This window comes from Plectropomus leopardus, chromosome 8, assembly GCF_008729295.1.
Source record: "Plectropomus leopardus isolate mb chromosome 8, YSFRI_Pleo_2.0, whole genome shotgun sequence".
Taxonomy (NCBI): domain Eukaryota; kingdom Metazoa; phylum Chordata; class Actinopteri; order Perciformes; family Serranidae; genus Plectropomus; species Plectropomus leopardus.
This window is the reverse complement of record NC_056470.1, coordinates 4624418-4642720: the sequence shown is the minus strand read 5'-3', so window position 1 is coordinate 4642720 and position 18303 is coordinate 4624418. Positions and strand designations below refer to the sequence as shown.

At 42.7% G+C, this 18303-nt stretch overlaps 1 protein-coding gene across 1 annotated transcript in view; it reads left to right on the top strand.

The window, feature by feature from the left end:
- Positions 1-18303, top strand: part of LOC121947533 (immunoglobulin superfamily member 21-like) — a 45077-nt gene that overhangs the window by 6620 nt on the left and 20154 nt on the right. The window contains exons 5-7 of the mRNA XM_042492616.1: positions 677-798; positions 1058-1176; positions 12773-12888. Coding sequence (XP_042348550.1) covers positions 677-798; positions 1058-1176; positions 12773-12888 — 357 coding nt within the window. The remainder of the gene's footprint in view (positions 1-676; positions 799-1057; positions 1177-12772; positions 12889-18303) is intronic.

Below are 18303 nucleotides of genomic sequence, written 5' to 3'. Positions count from 1 at the left end.
GTTTCTCTGCTGCTTGCTCAATACTCGCCCAATTTCAAAACTTGTTTTTGTCATTAATCACTTTAAAAACTGGGTCCAGGTTGGAAAACACAGAAGTTACCCTTTGATTTAAGTATACTAAAATGCTCACAGTTACAATACTAACAAAGCAATGTTTAGCATGTTCACCTACTCCTGGCAAACATTTCACAGAACTCAGGAGGTGTCATGAAAAAAAAAAAAAACAATTTATGCACACAGTTTAATTAATTCTGCTCTCTAATCATTTGTTTGCATGATTAAGTAATTTTTACCCCAATACAGGGCCTGGAATTCTGAATTTGTTTTGATTTGCATTTCCGAAAATGAGTGTGTAAATTATTACCGTTGGCTTTTTCACATTATCTCTTTTATCTGAAGCAGTACCACACCCTCTTATTCTGTGACAGTATACTAAATATAGAGTTAGTCCAATAAGCATCTACTTGGTCTACACTGACTTTTTGCCCATTTCTGACATAAATTATTTTTAATAAATCAAGACAAAAATCTGTAAGTCACCTTATTCCTGTGAGAGAGAGGTAAATCATTGCTCTACTTCGCTATGTGCACAGAATATTTACATTTATGTCTACATGATCACATTTTACTGTAACCTATTCAAACTCTGTGATAGTGATACAATTTTACCACTCAGGTGATGGAAGGAGGCAGTGCCAAGCAGAAGATTTTCACCTATGATGCCATGTACAACACCAGCTACTCCCATATGGAGGACAATAACAGACGAGAGGACCTGGTCTACCAGTCAACTGTGCGGTGAGACACTACTGTACAAGTTGCATTAAGTCCAAATAATCCATATCATTTGAAAGACAGAGGAGTTTTTGGAAAAATTCTCACCAGTAGCATGCTTCCTTCTGTCAGTGGGGGAGTGATGGTAGGGGGTGGTACAGTATGATTAGATTAACCCTAGTGAAAATTTTCCACTATGTCTATCTCAAGTACCTGACATGTTAAATAAAAATTATAATTAAAATACACACTCTGTAATCTTTTTAAATGTGTATACCAACAGGCTTCCTGAGGTCCAGATGGAGGATGATGGCCTGTATGAGTGCCATGTGGGGATTTATGACAGGAGCTCCACAGATAAAGTGATTCTAGCCTCTGGAAGCATCGCCCTCACTGTCATAGGTATGGATTTATTTCTGAGACCACATATTTAGAGGAAACATCTAGGGTTAACAAAACTCTTTCGGTGAATCCTGTGGATAATCCCTACAAACAAATATCAGCCATGCTATGCTTTGCAGAATCTGTTTTTTAATTGCAGGTAAACAGTCTGCGCAGAGATGTGGAATGCACTGGCTGAAATGCGATCTTTTAACTCATTAACTTCCTCTGACACTGAGTTAGCTTGCTTTATTTATATATCTGCATTCATATGCAGATACAGTATCTGTTTATGGAGATAATGACATTATGAATTGTGTGCAGCAAAGGGAATATCGGCTCCGATACAACATGAAAAACAAAACATAAGAACACATGAGAACACAAATATAGACAATATAATAAAATAAGACATAGTATATGGAGCCCAGCACAAGATGTTATTACAATTATGCAGGGTATGTGTAAATTGAATGCGAGGCAGTGACATGTATCACATTGTGAAGTAAGGAGTACAATATCAAACTAACAGGAAAAAAGAAAACAAACGAGACATGGTGTTGACATAATTTTTAATCACAGGAATATATTAGCAACGACAAAAGTAGTAATGATAATAACATAATTGCAGCAATAATAACAATCAAATTGTAGTGATGATGGTCATGGTCATGTAGTGATGTTGGATAAAAATATATATAACCTGAATCACATACATGATTGGGGCACTGAGTTTATCAAATGGGAAACATGGAGAAAATCATTACAGGATTTGAGCAGCCTCCATCTTTCTTACTCATACATATAGCAGCCCCTCTCCAACGCCACATACACTGAGCTGTGTCTGTTTTGATGCTCTGAATTGGGCCATAGGAGCGGTAGCTTACCTGAGGGTCAGCACCACAGATGGACAGTGTACAATTGGCTTTGTTCTTTAGTAAGGCAAAGCTAGCTCCTCAACCAGAACCCATTATCCCACGCCTCAAACTATGCAGAGCTGTGATGGCTATTGAATTGACTGAACTGATCCTCGAAGAGCTTGACCATAAACCGAATGCTTCCAAGTTTTATTGTGACAGCGAAGTTGTCCCTGGATATATCCAAAACAACGCCAAGCGATTCTTTGTATACTTGCACAATCGTGTCCACTGTATATGCTGGAAAATGTCTCCACATCAGTGGCATTACGTGCCTACAGACCATAATCCAGCTGACCTGGCCATCAGGTCCGTAACTGCATCACAACTCACTGACACCATGTGGTTTACCAGAGTTCATTCACAAACTACTTCAGCCTGAATTTAATGTGTCCTTTGATTTAGGGGATCCTGACACAGACGTGGATGTGAGACCACAGCTGACTACCCTTGCTACTTGCATAAGTGGGGGTAACCTTACCTAAGAATGGTTCAAGCGCTTCTCCACCTGGGAATTTCTGCTTAGAGCAGTTTCTATCTTGATCCACCAGGTTTGTTCCGAAAGGTCAGACTCCTTGGTAACATGCAAAGGCTGACATCAGTGCAACAAACCTCGCACTCCAGAAGAGTTGGAAGAGGCAAAGCTGGTCATACTCAAGTCTGTCCAAAGGGATGTCTATCCAGTTGAGTATGCTGCGCTGCAAGAGAGCAGAGCTGTCCCAAGAACGAGTGTGATCCCGGATCTTGATCCTTTCATGTGCGGTGGTCTCATATGGACTGGAGGACATCTGAGACATGCAATCCTGAGGTAAAAAAATGCAGTCATTCTCCCAAATCAAAGTCATGTCACAAGATTACTTGTGAATCATTACCACACAAAGGTGAAACATCAAGATCGGCAATTCACAGAGGGAGCAGTCAGGGCTGCTGGCCTGTGGATTGTTGCTGGCAAGAGACTGATAGGTCTGGTCACTGTGTCACATACTGAAAGCTGAGGGGAAAACTTGAGACCCAAAAAATGGCCGACCTCCCTCCGGAACGTCTGAGCTCATCCCCACCATTCACGTACATGGGCTTGGATGTTTTTGGTCCCTGGAATGTTGTCACCAGACGCACAAGAGGTGGAACGGCTCAGAATGGGTGATGGGCTATACTTTTTACATGGATGAGTACCAGAGCTGTACACGTGGAAGTTAAAGAGTCCATGGACACTTCCAGTTGCATCAACGCCCTGCACAGATTTTTTGCATTGAGAGGCTAAGCAGCTCAGATCAGACAGAGGTATGAACTTTGTTGGAGCCAGTTCTGAACTGGGCATGGGACAAGATGACCTGAACCAAACCAACATTCTAAAGTTCCTTCACACTGTACATGGGAATTCACATGGGGGGAGTCTGGGAGGACATGATTGGCGAAACCCAGAGTATTCATGAGTGCACATGGTATCTGTGGGACACTACCGTTGAATGCGCATGTACCTCTCGGAGTCCCTGACACAGCACAGGCTTCATGCCGGCCGTAGTATGGATATTTTTTAATCATAATTCATCATTTTAACCATTTTACAACACATCCATATGCTGTCTTTATTCCATGTTGCTACAAACCAGATGTACCCACCTGACCCACGAAGTGCTTTGTATTCTGATTTCAGAGGTGTCTGCCATCATTTATGCGAGACCATTAGTCCCAGTCTCTTCTGATCCCTCTTCAACAATGCTGCTGGTGCCTGTTATACTTTTAACCCAGAAACTATGAGTAACTGCTCCAGCTGGCAGCTTCAACAAAAATGATCTTTTCAATTGTCAGTGGAAACAAGTACAGGCACTTGCGAATGAGTTCTGGTCCTGATGAAGAAACAAGTACCTCCACACTCTCTGTAACGGGTGTATGGAGGACCCAGATGCAGTACAGTACACTTCACTGGCGGTTGGTAATAACTTTTATTATAACCAACACGAATGGAAAACAGGATACAGACTGAGAGTTCGTTCTTCGAGCTGTGAGCCCTAGCAATGTCTCTGGGAATCCCACGAAGCGAAGACACGAAGCTTGTACCCAACGTGGCTGGTGACGAGGAAACCCCGTAGCTCCGTGAGCCGACAACACGTGTGTGAGCGTTGTCGGGGATCGAGCGGAGAGGTGGTCGAGGGCAGGCAGGGGTTCGGTTACCGGGATGTCCGTCCACGGAAACAACAGTACCAGCAGGGATCAGGCAGGAGAATCGTCGAAACAGAGCAGAGAGGTCTTTACCAGGGAATCCGTCAGATTTCTGGAATGCCGAAACTAAGCACGTGGTCAGGGACAGAAGGCAGGTAGGTTCACGAGGAGTCAGGCGAGGAGAGCAGGTCGGGGACAGGCAGAGTCGGCAACGGGTGATCTGTTTGGAGAGTGCTGGAAAGACATGCATGCTGCAGAGGACGATCTGACAATGTGTGTGTGGGCTGGAGTGTCTTAAATACCGGGTTGATTGCTGATGAGCTGCAGCTGTGGGGAGAGCAGGCTGCAGCAGTGGGCGGGGCTTGCAGGTAGAGCAGGTCAGAGGAAGGTGAGTGGAATTTTACTAGCAGTGAGGGGGAGGAGATGCAGGAACCATGACACTCTCCAGCCAAGGCGCAAGTGGCCACAAAAGAAAAAGGTGGCAACTTTAAGTTTCTTCTCTGTGTGCTTCTGTAAGCCTCTCTTCTGGTTCCTATTCCAACAGACTGAAGATACTACGCTACAACTTCTATCAGGTTCACAGCATTTATTTTGTGGTATGCAGCTGTAAGGCAAATACAAAAAAATAGTTGCTGGCGCTAGTGATATGACAACACAGCTCCAGCCCCGTGGTGGAGAATGTCAGCAAGCGTCTTCACAAGGTGATCGTATAGTTTTGTAGAGAAAATAAAATACATTTGTATAACAAATAAAATTATACAAATGCTTACTCTGCATATGCAACGTCTTTTTATCTCATAAATTGCCATAAACCTGTTTTAATATTTTTTACATGGAAAAACATATAACACTTGTATGTAAAGGCTTAACACATGTTTTAGAAAAGAAAACACAACATTTCTCTGTACAAAAAATACAAACATACCTGTCAGGAAAACACAGAAAAATAGTTGTTGGCAGTGGTGTTTTGATAACACAGCTCCAGCCCCAATACATCAAAATAAAATACAGTTAACATGGTGAAACAGACACCATGTTTAAGCTTGCAGCACGGTTTATCTGTAAACCAAGTGCACAAGGCAGAGGAGCTAGCTGCTGCCCAACTTCACGCTTAGCATACAACCTACACTCTGTAAAACAATATAAACACAAACTAACGACCCTAAACCAGTGACAAAATGTAATAAGACTACTTATGTCCCTTTCTATGCATTTTGATCTGGGTCAATAACTTTCATAGCTTAATATTTAAAAGAAATCACAGAGCTGTTTTCAGAACATACCTTAGTGGAGAATGTCTCTATTGTCTCAGATCTCTAATATTACCACCTCTGCCACCGGAGGGCCCTGTTGTCTGAAAACAAAAGGAGCTTTGCATAGACAGAGATGTGAGAGATATCTTTCTGCTATAATGTATTTTCAAAGAAATAAAACAGCAAGACAACTTTACAGAGAATTAAAGGAACCCTGAATGAACATAAATATGAATTTTGACGAACTTCAATAATACACAATAACCCTGTTACACTTCTGCTGAGAGCGAATTTCTGAGTGCATGTATGTGATCTAATGTGTATAGAAAGTGCCATGGTAACTAAATCCCCAAACTATCCGATAACCTAATTACAAACAGATTACAACAAAACTCATTCAATAGCATTAAGTCAATATACGATAAACACAAGACAAAGAAAAAGTAAACAGTCTTGTTTAGTCTGTAATTATGTCCTAATGCTATGCCTGGATGTTACTTGCCAAGAGTTCTTTGGGTTGCTGGGGGTTCCAGTTCAATCTTTGCTGTGCTTTTCCAAGGATTCCAAACTGGTTATGACTAGCCAACCAGACATTGTAGTGGTCCATGAACAGCAGTAGAAGGCAAAAGTGATAGATAAAGCAATCCCGAGCGATCATCAGGTAGAAGGAACATAAGAAGCTGGAGAAATACCAAGGGCTGAAAGAGGAATTAGAGAAGGTATGGTCGATGCAGGCAGCAATGGTACCAGTGGTGATCACTCAGATAACCCCCAAATTGGGACAGTGGCTCCAGCAGAGTCTAGACCCAACATCTGAGATCTCAGGTCAGAGCAGTGCAGTCCTAGGAACAGGTAAGATACTGTGCAGGACCCTCAAGCTCCAGGTCTCTGGTACAGGAACCAGGCTTGAAGGGGAATCTGCCCAAAATGGATAGGGTGAGAGGGGAACACCCACACATACACACATTCACATACATACACACACATACAATGTCAACATCAATGAAAAATATGGCCAATCCTGCAAAATTTGAGGGACAGTTTGTTTTCATCCAACAAGATCTCTCTGCAGCTTTCAGGAAAAAACACCTTAAATGTGCAAACAGCTCATCACTAAGAACATCTGATTCCAGATGAGTTACCAAATCGGATCGGAGCAGAGTGGAGCACAGGTTCCCCACAGCAGAAAAAGCAGACATTTCTGCAGTCCCCGAATAAATACGGGCTTTATAAAGTAAAACACTACAATGTAACGCCTCATGTGTGTTGAAGTGCTTTGAGAAACTGGTTCTCCAGCACATCAAAGAGAACATCCCTGCCCCTTCACCAGTATGCTTTCAGAACTAACAGGTCCACAGAGGACACCATATCCACTGCTCTTCATTCAGTCTCCACTCACCTGGAGAATAAGAACAGCTATATCAGGATGCTGTTTGTTGACTTCAGCTCAGCATTCAACACAATATCTCCCATGAAGCTGATCGGAAAACTTAACCTGGACTTCAGTACAACACTCTGAAACTGGATACTGGACTTCCTCACATGAAGACCCCAGAGAGTTAGGATTGGCAGTACATCCGTGCTCAACACTGGAGCCCCTCAGCCCCCTCCTGTTCACACTGTACACCCATGACTGAACTCCCAGACATCAGGAGAACTCTATTGTGAAGTATGCAGATGTATTATAAACAACGATGAGAGTTCATACCAGGGGGAAATCAACAGCCTTGGAGAGTGGTGCACAGAGAACAACATCAGTAAAACCAATGAGCTGATTGTTGATTTTAGAAAGAAGGAGGCAAAGACACAAACCCTTGTCTACATCAGTGGAGTTAAGGTGGAGCAGGTGAACAGCTATAGGTTCTTAGGAATTATTATCACTTAGAACCTATCTTGGTCATCACACATCTCCACCCAGGTTAAAAAGCACAGAAAATGCTCTACTTCCTATGGAAACTTAAGAAGGCTAAATTCTGGAGCAAGATCCTGGTTAACTTCTTCACAGGAGCAATAGGAAGCGTACTGACTGGAAACATCACAAACTGACACGGTTCATGCACGGCCCAGGTCAGGAATGCACTACAGTGGGTGATTAAAACTGCTCAGAACATCACTGATTCCCATCTACAGAGCATCAGTGACCTTGGTGAAGTGAGGTGTCTGCACAGAGCCCAAAAGATACTGAAAGACAGCAGCCACCCTAGCCACAGCCTGCAAGCCCTGCTGCCATCTGGTAAAACATACAGAAGTATCTGCTGCTTAACCACCAGACTACGGTTCAGCTTCTTTCCCCAGGCTGTGAGACTTCTCTATTCCCACTTCAATGCCAAAAAGATGTAGCAGAATTTAGGGACTAATTTCAAGTCTATCTTAACTCTACCTTCTACCTTAACAGCCCTTGCTGTCAGTATAACGTAATGCATACTGGCATTTAATGATGTAGCCATGTATTCTGTGTTTTGGTTATTAATTATGCATGTTACTTGGCGAACTGACTGCCAGTACCTTATTGGGGCAGCTGTTGCTCAGAGCTAGAGCAGGTCGTCATCTAATTGGAAGGTCAGCTGTTTGATCCGGGCAACATGTCGCAGTATCCTTGGGCGAGATAATGAACCCCAAATTGCTCTCAATGCTTCGTCATCGGAGTGTTAGTACTTGTGAATGATTGTTGATTAGCAGGTGGCACCCTGTAATCAATGTGTGTGTGAATGGGTAAATGGGACAATGTAGTGTGAAAGCGCTTTGAGTGGTTAATAAGACTAGAAAAGTGCCATACAAGTACTGTCCATTTACCATTTATTCATGTTCCGGGGTTTGCCAGACTGTTAATAAGGCTATTTTTGGAAAGGCTAAAAAAGATGTGAACTATATGGCACACACACACACACACACACACACACATATATATATATATATATATATATCTGTTTAGAAGTGGGTTAAGTTTACCAGTAATGGTTATATAAATAACTGATATTCCTTATGCTGGTCAGTTGCCTCGTGTAAACATAGTTTAAGTAGTATAGTTAATTATTTCATATTGCATATTACAACTGCCTTGTACTAATATGAGGTTATTTTTTTCTGTTTATATCTTCAGTGACAGGATGAGCTGTGTAGGGGGTAATTTTTGATAGCGGGAAAACTTCGAGACAAAGCCAGCACATGCTTCCACAGTGTAATCCAATGGTAAACAGAGTGTTTATCAAAAGTGCACTGGTTTTGTATTACAAACAGCACATACTACATCTCACTGGTTGGAAGTTTAGTTTTAGATAAGTGTCTTGATTTATGCATAGAGGTATTCATTTCATTTTTTTCTTCAGACAGAACCTCTTTCATCTACAGTTTTGCACATATTCTTACTGCAAGCTCACAAAGCAAAGCTAAATGTACTGACAATTGGATAAAGTAAGTGTTAAACCAAGAGTCAAATTTGTTGCATTTAATATTAAGGGCATCAACAGCGCAGTTAAAGGGCAAAATATTCTATCAGAATTAAAGACAGATAACACTGGAATAGCTTCTCACTGATACCGTACATTTAAAACATAAGAGGGAATGGGTTGGATAGGTCTTTTAATCATCACATAACTCTAGGAGTAGGGAAGTAGCAATATCGATTCATTAAAAGAGTAACTTCAGCATTGATAAATATATTTCAGATAAAAATGGAAGATATATCCTAATAGCAGGTCTCCTTTTTGGGGACTATGTCTTAATAGGATCTATCTTTGCCCCAAATGCATTTGACAGGGCATTTTACTCTATACTTCTGTGAGGTATTTCATCCACTAATCATACAATCATGGGGGCTGATTTCAACTGTGGCCTAGACATGGTAATGGACTACAATTCCTCAAAACTAAGGGCACTACTGAAAATGTCAAAAGCAACAAAGGGCTTATTTACTGAACTAGGATTGCTGAATGGAGGATAATAAACCACAAAGAAAGGGATTATAAATTATTTTCTCATCCACAAAATAGTTTTTCAATAACTGATTACTTGTTTTGTATCAAGAGCTATTTTAGATTGTACCCAGCTAGGCAGGATTAGCTCATGTGTCCTCTCTGATCACTCTTCAGTTATCCTAGAATTAGACCCTCCATTTTATGACCCTGTGCTTAGACATTGCGGCCTAAATCCTCTTTTGTTTAGTAACTCTTGTTTACTATGTCAATTTTATGGGAAACAGCCAAAGCTTATATGAGGGGGGCAACTAATTCATGTACGTCCGCCAATAGGAAAAAAAACCCTCAAAGGCACAGTTAGACCCAGAGGATATAATAAATAACTTAGAAATGGAATTCAAATCTTCACCTACTAAGAAAACACAAGAAACCTGTGTTTTCAGCTGCTCGCTCCACCCTTGACCAGCTCCTCACTCAAAGAGCAGAAAAGGCTATTTTTTTATGCAAAACACATTTTTTTTGAGCATGGCAACATACTGGGGAGACTACTACCACATTTAAATAAAAGTCAAAAGGCAACCAATACAATACCTTCACTTATGGATGGTGTATAACACTTGAACTCACACTGAAACTAAAGATATTGTTTACATTCTGATAGGATTTTTCTGAGAATCTTTAGACATTTGAGTGTAAATATAATTCTACCCTTAGGAACAGGTTTGTTGACAAAATAGTACTACCCACTCTGTCTGATGACGCAACAGCTACTTTATGTTCTCCAATCACTGAACGGAAAGTATGTGAGGCTTTTGGGGACCTACAAAGGGGAAAATCACCCCAATGGGTTTAGCTTAGAGTTCTTCAAGCAATTGATTAACTACCTGTTAGAACCTTTAACAAGTTTTGTGAGTCATTCCTAAATGCATGTCTCCCTTTTAATCTTAATACAGCTCAGACAAGCCATAAAAAAGCCATCTGAAAGCTGGACAGGACACAACATACACCTTCAGTTTCTCTGTAAATGTAGCTCTAACATATCGCCTCTGTTTAAAAAATGTCAGAAGGAGGTGGGAACTTACTTTCACTTCATATGGCAAAGCCCTATGATGACACGTTTTTGGAAAAATGTTTTTAAAAAAAAGAGCTCTGTACAATCTTACACATCAAAATTAAACTGGATCCTGCATTGTTTCTGTTGGGAATCCCACCAGTAGGTTTTGATCTTATCCTCTCACAATACATTGTTCTAATAAAATTGTTGTTGCTAGCTACATTATTATTTTATTTTATTTCAATGGATTAAAGACAAACCCCCAATGGTAACAGCGGTACAGAGAACTATACAAGGTCTTACCAGTGGAAAGCCTCTCTGCTACATTAAAGAGGAACAAAACATATTTCTTAAAAAATCGGCAACCTGTCTTAGTTCAGAGGGGTGGATTAACATTTAGTGTGAATTCCATCTAAAAAAAAATTAAATTATTATTTTTAATAACTATTATTCAACCTTTCCTCACTTTTTTAAAAAATGAAAACTAATGGAATAAATACTAGACTGCTGCTGCTCTTTTTATGTGTGTCACACTAGTTTTACAACCTATGTTGTGAAATCTTTGCTCTATGGCTGTGAGTCTTGATCTTGGTGTTGTTTTGTCATTATGTTTTTGTTCTTTTTTTGTTGTTTTTTGTTGTCTTTTGGTGGTGTCGTGTACTATAAAAATGACTACAATTTATAAAAGAAAAAAAGGGCCTCAGAGAGACATCAGAGGGATGAGCAAGAGGGCCCCCCTCCAAACGCAGCACAACCAGAGGCCCTAGCAGGAGACAGATGGGATGAGTCAGCATCCCTCCCTTTAATTTTTTCTTTTTTTTAAATCAATCAATCTATCAATCAGTCAATTAACCCTTTGAGTTTTGACCCACTGCAAGGCCCAAAGGAGGGTGCTGGTGTAATGCATGTCCTCTTGATGGTTATAAAAGATAGATGTATAATGTCTCTTTTTGTCATGATTTTTCCCTGCCCCTTTAAGAGGAAGAGGGAAGTCCCCATACCAACCACATCAAATTTGATATCAGTCGATTCAATAGTTGTTGAAACATTCCTGTATGAACCAATGTGGTGGACTTGATCTATTTACATTGCCATCCACAGAGCATCCATGACAATAAAGATTCACCTGTAAGAGTGAAAGTAGGATATGTTTTGATGGTATATATTTATAGTTTGGTGTGAGCACAGGTTTAAACAGCTAGTTGGTGCTGTTCATGCAGCTGTAAGTTGGTCAGGTTGAGGTAGGAGAAAAGGGGAGAGCGTGAGGGGTGAGGGCGAGCAAGCAAAAAGGACGGGAAAATGAAGGGTGGCCTAAGCTGACTGTACATGTATTGGAGTTACTAAAAGTTATGAGGACAACCCAGAAAGTGTTTGGACTGATTTATTCCTTAACAGACACCCAACCAACTCAGTTTATACTTTGCAAGGATTTTCAGCTAATGTTTGTAAACAGTATCATCAGCAAAACTGTGAAAAACTCTGCATTTTCCAGTTTGTGTTTCTTCTTTGTGTTTTCTTCAGTGCTGAGTCTGCAGTTTTTGTAGCTTCCTCTTAGTCTTGATAGTTAAACCTATACACAAACAGAAATGTGGAAATGCTATTTTGAAGACTTCCTAAAGTCTTCTTATCACATTGAAGCATGGTTTATTATACTTTTGTGTTGAATCAACGCCGTACCTAAGGCGTAGACTTTGCAAAGACACTGTAGCCTGACATACACACCGTACAAATATAATTACACATCTCTTTATATAACAGGTGTTTTGTCTGTGAACCTTGTCAGCTATAATATAGTTGAATTTTCCACTTATGTACTTAATACTTTACTTTTGTAATTCCAGAATGACACAGACATACCACCATGCAATGCTCACATGCTCACAGTGACACGATCTGTGGAAAATTTCCTTTGTCTTTGGACAGCACCAGACTAACTGTTTCCTTGCTTCCAATCTGTTTGCTAAGATAGGTTAACCACGACCTAAGTTTGGCACTGCACCAAGACATAGGACTAAGGTCAATCTGAACATCTCACTTGAATAAAGAGAACAAATTAGGATATTTTCCATATTATTGTATACCTCTGTTGAAAGTATTGTTGAATTGACTGAAATGTTCCCACCTGAACATGTTCCAACAGCAGCCTCAGCTCTGAATCATGACCCACATACTGATTCACCATTTAACCATGATTTTTTTTAGTACTAGATAAATACCTTTATTATTAGATAAGTAACTCATACAATGTGTCTTTATTTTTCTTCAGTTTCTTAATAGTACTTCCATGCTCACGTGTCTTCTTTTTATTTTTCTCTACAGTACCTCCCAAGTCTATTTCTGTGGTGGCAGCTGACAGCCCTGCTCCTTTCAGCCGCTACGAGGCCCAGAACTTCACTCTGGTTTGCATTGTTACAGGCGCAAAGCCAGCTCCCATGGTGAGATGGAGCCTCTTTTCACTTTATCAACTTGAATGACTCCATAATCAAATTTGCGTCAGCTTTGTTTCCTTGGAAGGAAAGCTCCATCCATCCATCCATCCATCCCTCCATCCCTCCATCCATCAAGCCACAGTTGAAGCTTTAGCCTGTCCCCTCTGTGGACTCTTTGGAAAATGTATTAAGGATTTTTATCAAGGGATTATAAAACAGCTGCATATGGGATAAAATTAATGTCTATAAAAGAGTGGTTTCACATGTCCTGAATGAGACAAATGCATCAGCGAGATGAAGAGGAGCACTGCCACATGACAGAACACCATGTTAATTCATTTTCTATTTTCCATTTTGTGTTTTTATCTACTGAACTGAACTGCATGTTCAACAAATCCTTTATTTAAACATGGCCACACTGCCCAGCACTGGGCTATTGTAACAGTGGTATATTATGATGATGGCAGACAACATTCTTGGTGGTCACAGGCACACACATACATATCTAAAGTAGAGCAAAAGTACAGCTGTGTTGTCTGCTTTCTAAAGACTACTTTTGATTTTAATACTGTATGTAATACTCTGATAAGTATCAGTCATATTTATGTGTTTTTTTATGGGGATGAGTTAAAGGAAAAAGCCAGTTCATGGTGAAGTTAAAATTTGCATAACTAACTATTTGATCAAACTAAGATGTTAAAATGTATGTTTTAAATGAATGGTTTTAAAAACACAATTTCATGGGGTGTGAATGCCTTTAAAAAAGTAATTCTTATTACGTTATATTACGTGTGTGAGTTCATGACCTTTGAGTGTTTACACTTCCGGGCAGACCCGAGAGAGAGAGAGGAAGGCAAAATGTGCTTATGGCGTAGAGCAGAGACTCTGGGACTGTGCTATATCTGTGCCTTGAGTGTGCGAGTCGGCTTCTCCGGCGCAGTTGAGTGTTTTTGTTGTTTTATTGGAAACGAAGTAAGTTCAGCAGAGTTAGCCAGTGGGAGCTTGTGAAAAGCTAACGGCACGGTCGTCGTGGTGGATCATCGCGGAGTTGTCACGGATGAGGATTGTCGGGTTGTCGTGGATGAGCGTCGCTGGGTCGTCACGGACAAGGATTGCCTGGTCGTCGTGGATGAATGTTGCCGACGGGGGGAGCTGCTGCAACGGGGGAGTGGATCGGCAACTGCAGCTTGGCCCCGCTAGCTTCACAGACACACAGAGGTACCCACAGACATTACAGAACCATCATGAGCTCCAACTAAGCGTGCCAACGCAGCAAATTAAGAGTGCACTCAGGTTGAACAATTAGGACTAAACAAAACATGTTTACACGGGTCCGTTATTTTTCTTAGTTTTTCTCTTTTTCAAAACCAAAGGTCTGAATGTTTTTTCAGGTGCAATACATTTTCACAACCTGATATCTTGTGTCATTGAGTGGTGTTTTCATTCAAACTGCTGGGTAAATATAAGTTACAGGTCAGCGTATTCCCACCAGCCTCTAAATTAACATTGTACAGTGAGTAAGAATCATATATTACCCTAGACAGTTGTTTACTATGTGAGATGTCTCTTTTACCACAAAATATTGCATAAGGGTTAAGAAGATTTCATGTTAAAGCATAAGGTGGGTTTCTTAATACAAGAGCGGGTGGTAAAAAGGGTTACATGTTGTGATGATACGCGACAAACGGGTTGCCGTAGTCGCGCCGTTGACGTCATCAGTGTGTTTACACAGGAATAACGCAGGTGTACCGTTAGCTGTTACCCGCTAATAAATGGCCAGATAAACGCCAAAGTGAGTCAACGTAGTCCTCATCTTTCCTATAACAGCGACCGTTCATGACATGGTGTCAGAAGTGGCCGACAGGACGCCTGCACAGTGTGAATAATGGCAAAGTTCGGACTGCCAGAGCCTTTTGACTTCATCCGCCCGGCTGAATGGCCGATGTGGTGCCAGAGATTCGACCGCTTCCGAGTGGTGTCAAAGCTGAATAAAGACAGCAGTGAAGTGCAGGTGAACACGCTTCTCTACGCTTTGGGAAAGGAGGCAGAGCCCATTTACGACTCTTAGGTGTACGACCGAGCAGACGAAGAAGAGGAGGGAGCCGGCGGGTGTCCTCCAGAGCTCGACTACGAAACGGTAATGGAGAAATTCAGCGACCACTTCGTGCCCAAACGGAACGTTATTCATGACAGGGCGTGCTTCCACATGAGAGTACAGAAGCCCGGTGAGTCTGTTGAGGCTTTTGTCAGAGGACTGTATGAGTTGGCACAGTATTGTGAGTTCAAAGGGACAAAAGATGAACAAATCAGAGACAGGATTGTTATTGGCATATCCGACAACGAGGTCTCTCAAAAGTTGCAGCTCGAGCCCGACCTCTTGCTCGGAAGAGCTATCCAAATAGCACGCCAGAGTGAACAAATTAAGCAGCAGAACGTGAGCCTGCGTGCGGATTGTGCAGTGGATGCAGTGAGACAAAGAAAGCAGCAGTTTCGCGCTAAAAAGAGTGACAATGATGGACAACAGTTGCAGAAACAGGAGCAAGGTGAGCAAAGAAACCCTGTTGCATGCTCTCGCTGTGCTAGACCACATGGGAAAGAACAACCCTGCCCAGCTAAGAATAAGAGGTGCCGAAAGTGTACAAAAATTGGACATTTCGAAGCAGCCTGTCAAACAAAAATGCTGAAAGAAGTTGCAGTGGTCTCTGACAACACATCAGAGGGGGACGGGGATATGTTTTTCCTTGGCGCAGTGACTGAAACTAAGCCAGCTGTAATCGAGCAGCCAGACACTGACGATGAGTGGCTTGTGGAGCTGCCTGTAAATGACAGCATAGTCGAATTTAAAATCGACACAGTAGCTGACATCACTGTAATGTCACAGACTGCATTTAACAGACTGCACCAGAGCCCAAGATTGGTCCCAGCAAAGAAAATACCATTAGTCACAAGTCCTAAACTCAGTTTAAAGGACAGAACTACCGCTACTGGGTTACTGTCATAAAGGGCCCGTATGCCCACAACCTATTGGGAGGGACTGTTGCCAAGAGGATGGGGTTGGTCAAGCGCATTAATGGCGTCGACACAAACATGTTAGCCAATGTGTTTGGGGACATCGGCCTGCTAAAGTGTAACCCTGTGAAAATTGAACCGAAGGCAGGTGCCGAGCCCTACATTCTAACAGCGCCACGACGCATCCCATTTCCTCTTCTGTCAAAACTGGAGACAGAACTGAAGCGCATGCTCGCCATGGGGATAATAGAGGAGGTCATGGAGCCCACCGATTGGTGTGCCCTGATGGTTCCAGTGGAAAAGAGGAACCGAGACAAAGTGAGGGTGTGCGTCGATCTCAAACGCTTAAACAAAGCCGTGAAACGTGAGCGTTACATCCTGCCAACTCTTGGAAGATATTGCCCCAAAACTGGCCGGAGCAAAAGTGTTTTCCACCTTGGACGCTTCCTGTGGATTTTGGCAAATCGCTCTGGACGCAACCAGCCAAAAGCTGACAACATTCATAACCCAGATTGGCAGATTCTGCTTCCGAAGGCTGCCATTTGGAATTACGTCAGCTCCAGAAATCTTCCAAAGACAAATGTCAACACTGCTGAAGGGTCATGAGGGAGTTGTTGTGGTGATGGACGACATACTCGTGTTTGGAGCAAATAAAGAGGAGCACGACAAGCGTCTGAACGCCGTTCTGAGGACCGTGAAAGACAGTGGCTTGAAACTGAATAAAGCAAAATGCTATTTTGCTAAGTCAGAGATAAAGTACTTCGGTCACATCAGCGCTGAGGGCATGAAACCAGACCCTGCTAAAGTGAAAGCTATCACTGACATGCCAAGTCCGACCAACTTGGAGGAGCTTCGCCAGGTCCTGGGTCTCATCAACTACGTCGGGAGGTTCCTGCCCGATCTCTCCACGAAACTGCATCCCATCACTTGCCTGTTGAGGAGAGACAGCGAGTGGATATGGAGTGACGCGCAAGAACAGGCATTTGCCGCTTTTAAAGCCATGCTGGTGTCAGCTCCAGCTCTTGTTTATTACGACGCAAACAGAAAGACTGTCATCAGTGCCGACGCAAGCAGCTTTGGCTTAGGAGCAGCGCTGTTGCAAGAACACAGAGACGGCTTAAAGCCAGTGGCATTCTGCTCCTGCATGCTGTCCGACGCAAAGAGATATTCTCAAATTGAAAAAGAGTGTCTGGCAGGCGTGTGGGCATGCGAGTGGTTTGCACGCTATGTGCACGGCATGGATGGCTTCCACCTGCAAACAGATCACAAACCACTGGTGCCGCTCATAAACACATATGACTTGGACAAAGCACCTCCGAGGTGCCAGAGACTCCTGATGCGGCTCTTAAGGTTTCACGTGGTAGCTGAGCACGTTCCAGGGAAACAGCTGGTCATCGCCGATGCTCTCTCCCGGCGCCTGCTGGCTGACGTGAGAGATGAGAGCAGAGCACAGATCAGGAGGTGCAAGCATATGTTGAGTCCATCGTAGCAAATGCACCTGTCTCATCACAAAAACTCTGTGAAATTTGCACAGCCACACAGCATGACACAGACCTGCAGAGGATTGTGCGCTTCATCAGGTATGGGTGGCCGCCAAAATCAATGCTGTCACTATCGCTGCATGGATTTTACACTGCAAGAGCACACCTCTCAGAGACTGATGGCTTAGTGCTATACCAGAACCGGCTGGCCATCCCTTCTGCACTAAGAGCAAATGTGTTGAAACTGTTGCATGAGGGACACCAAGGACTGACACAGTGCCGTGCACGTGCCAAGATGTCTGTGTGGTCGCACACACATTGGTGCTGAGATCACACAGACAGTATCCATGTGTGAATTCTGCATCGAAAACAAACCCGCTCACAGACATGAGCCCCTCCTGACCACACCCCTGCCCGAGGGCCCCTGGCAGCGTATTGCTGCTGACTTGTGTGAATCGGGAAAGGAGGATTATCTCATCGTGACAGACTACTATTCTCGGGACATTGAAATCGCTCACCTGTCTACAACATCGAGCCATCAAGTCATTAACCGGCTCAAGAGCATGTTCGTGAGGTGGGGCATTCCCTTGGAACTAGTGAGCGATAACGGCACTCAGTTTACGTCCGCAGAGTTTCAAGACTTCAGCCAGGAGTATGGGTTCGTACACACGACATCTAGCCCCCATTACCCTCAGGCTAACAGCGCTGTGGAGCGTGCTGTACAGACTGCAAAACACATCTTAAAGCAACCTGACCCACATCTTGCTCTGATGTGCTACAGAGCAACCCCTAGTGCTGCGACAGGGGTGAGCCCAGCTTCGGTCATGGCTGGGAGAGAAATCTGAATAACACTTCCTATGCTGGAGAACAAGCTGCGATCTGCTCCTGTGGACCGACAGCAAGTCCAGCAGAAGGACTTCCAGACCAAGTC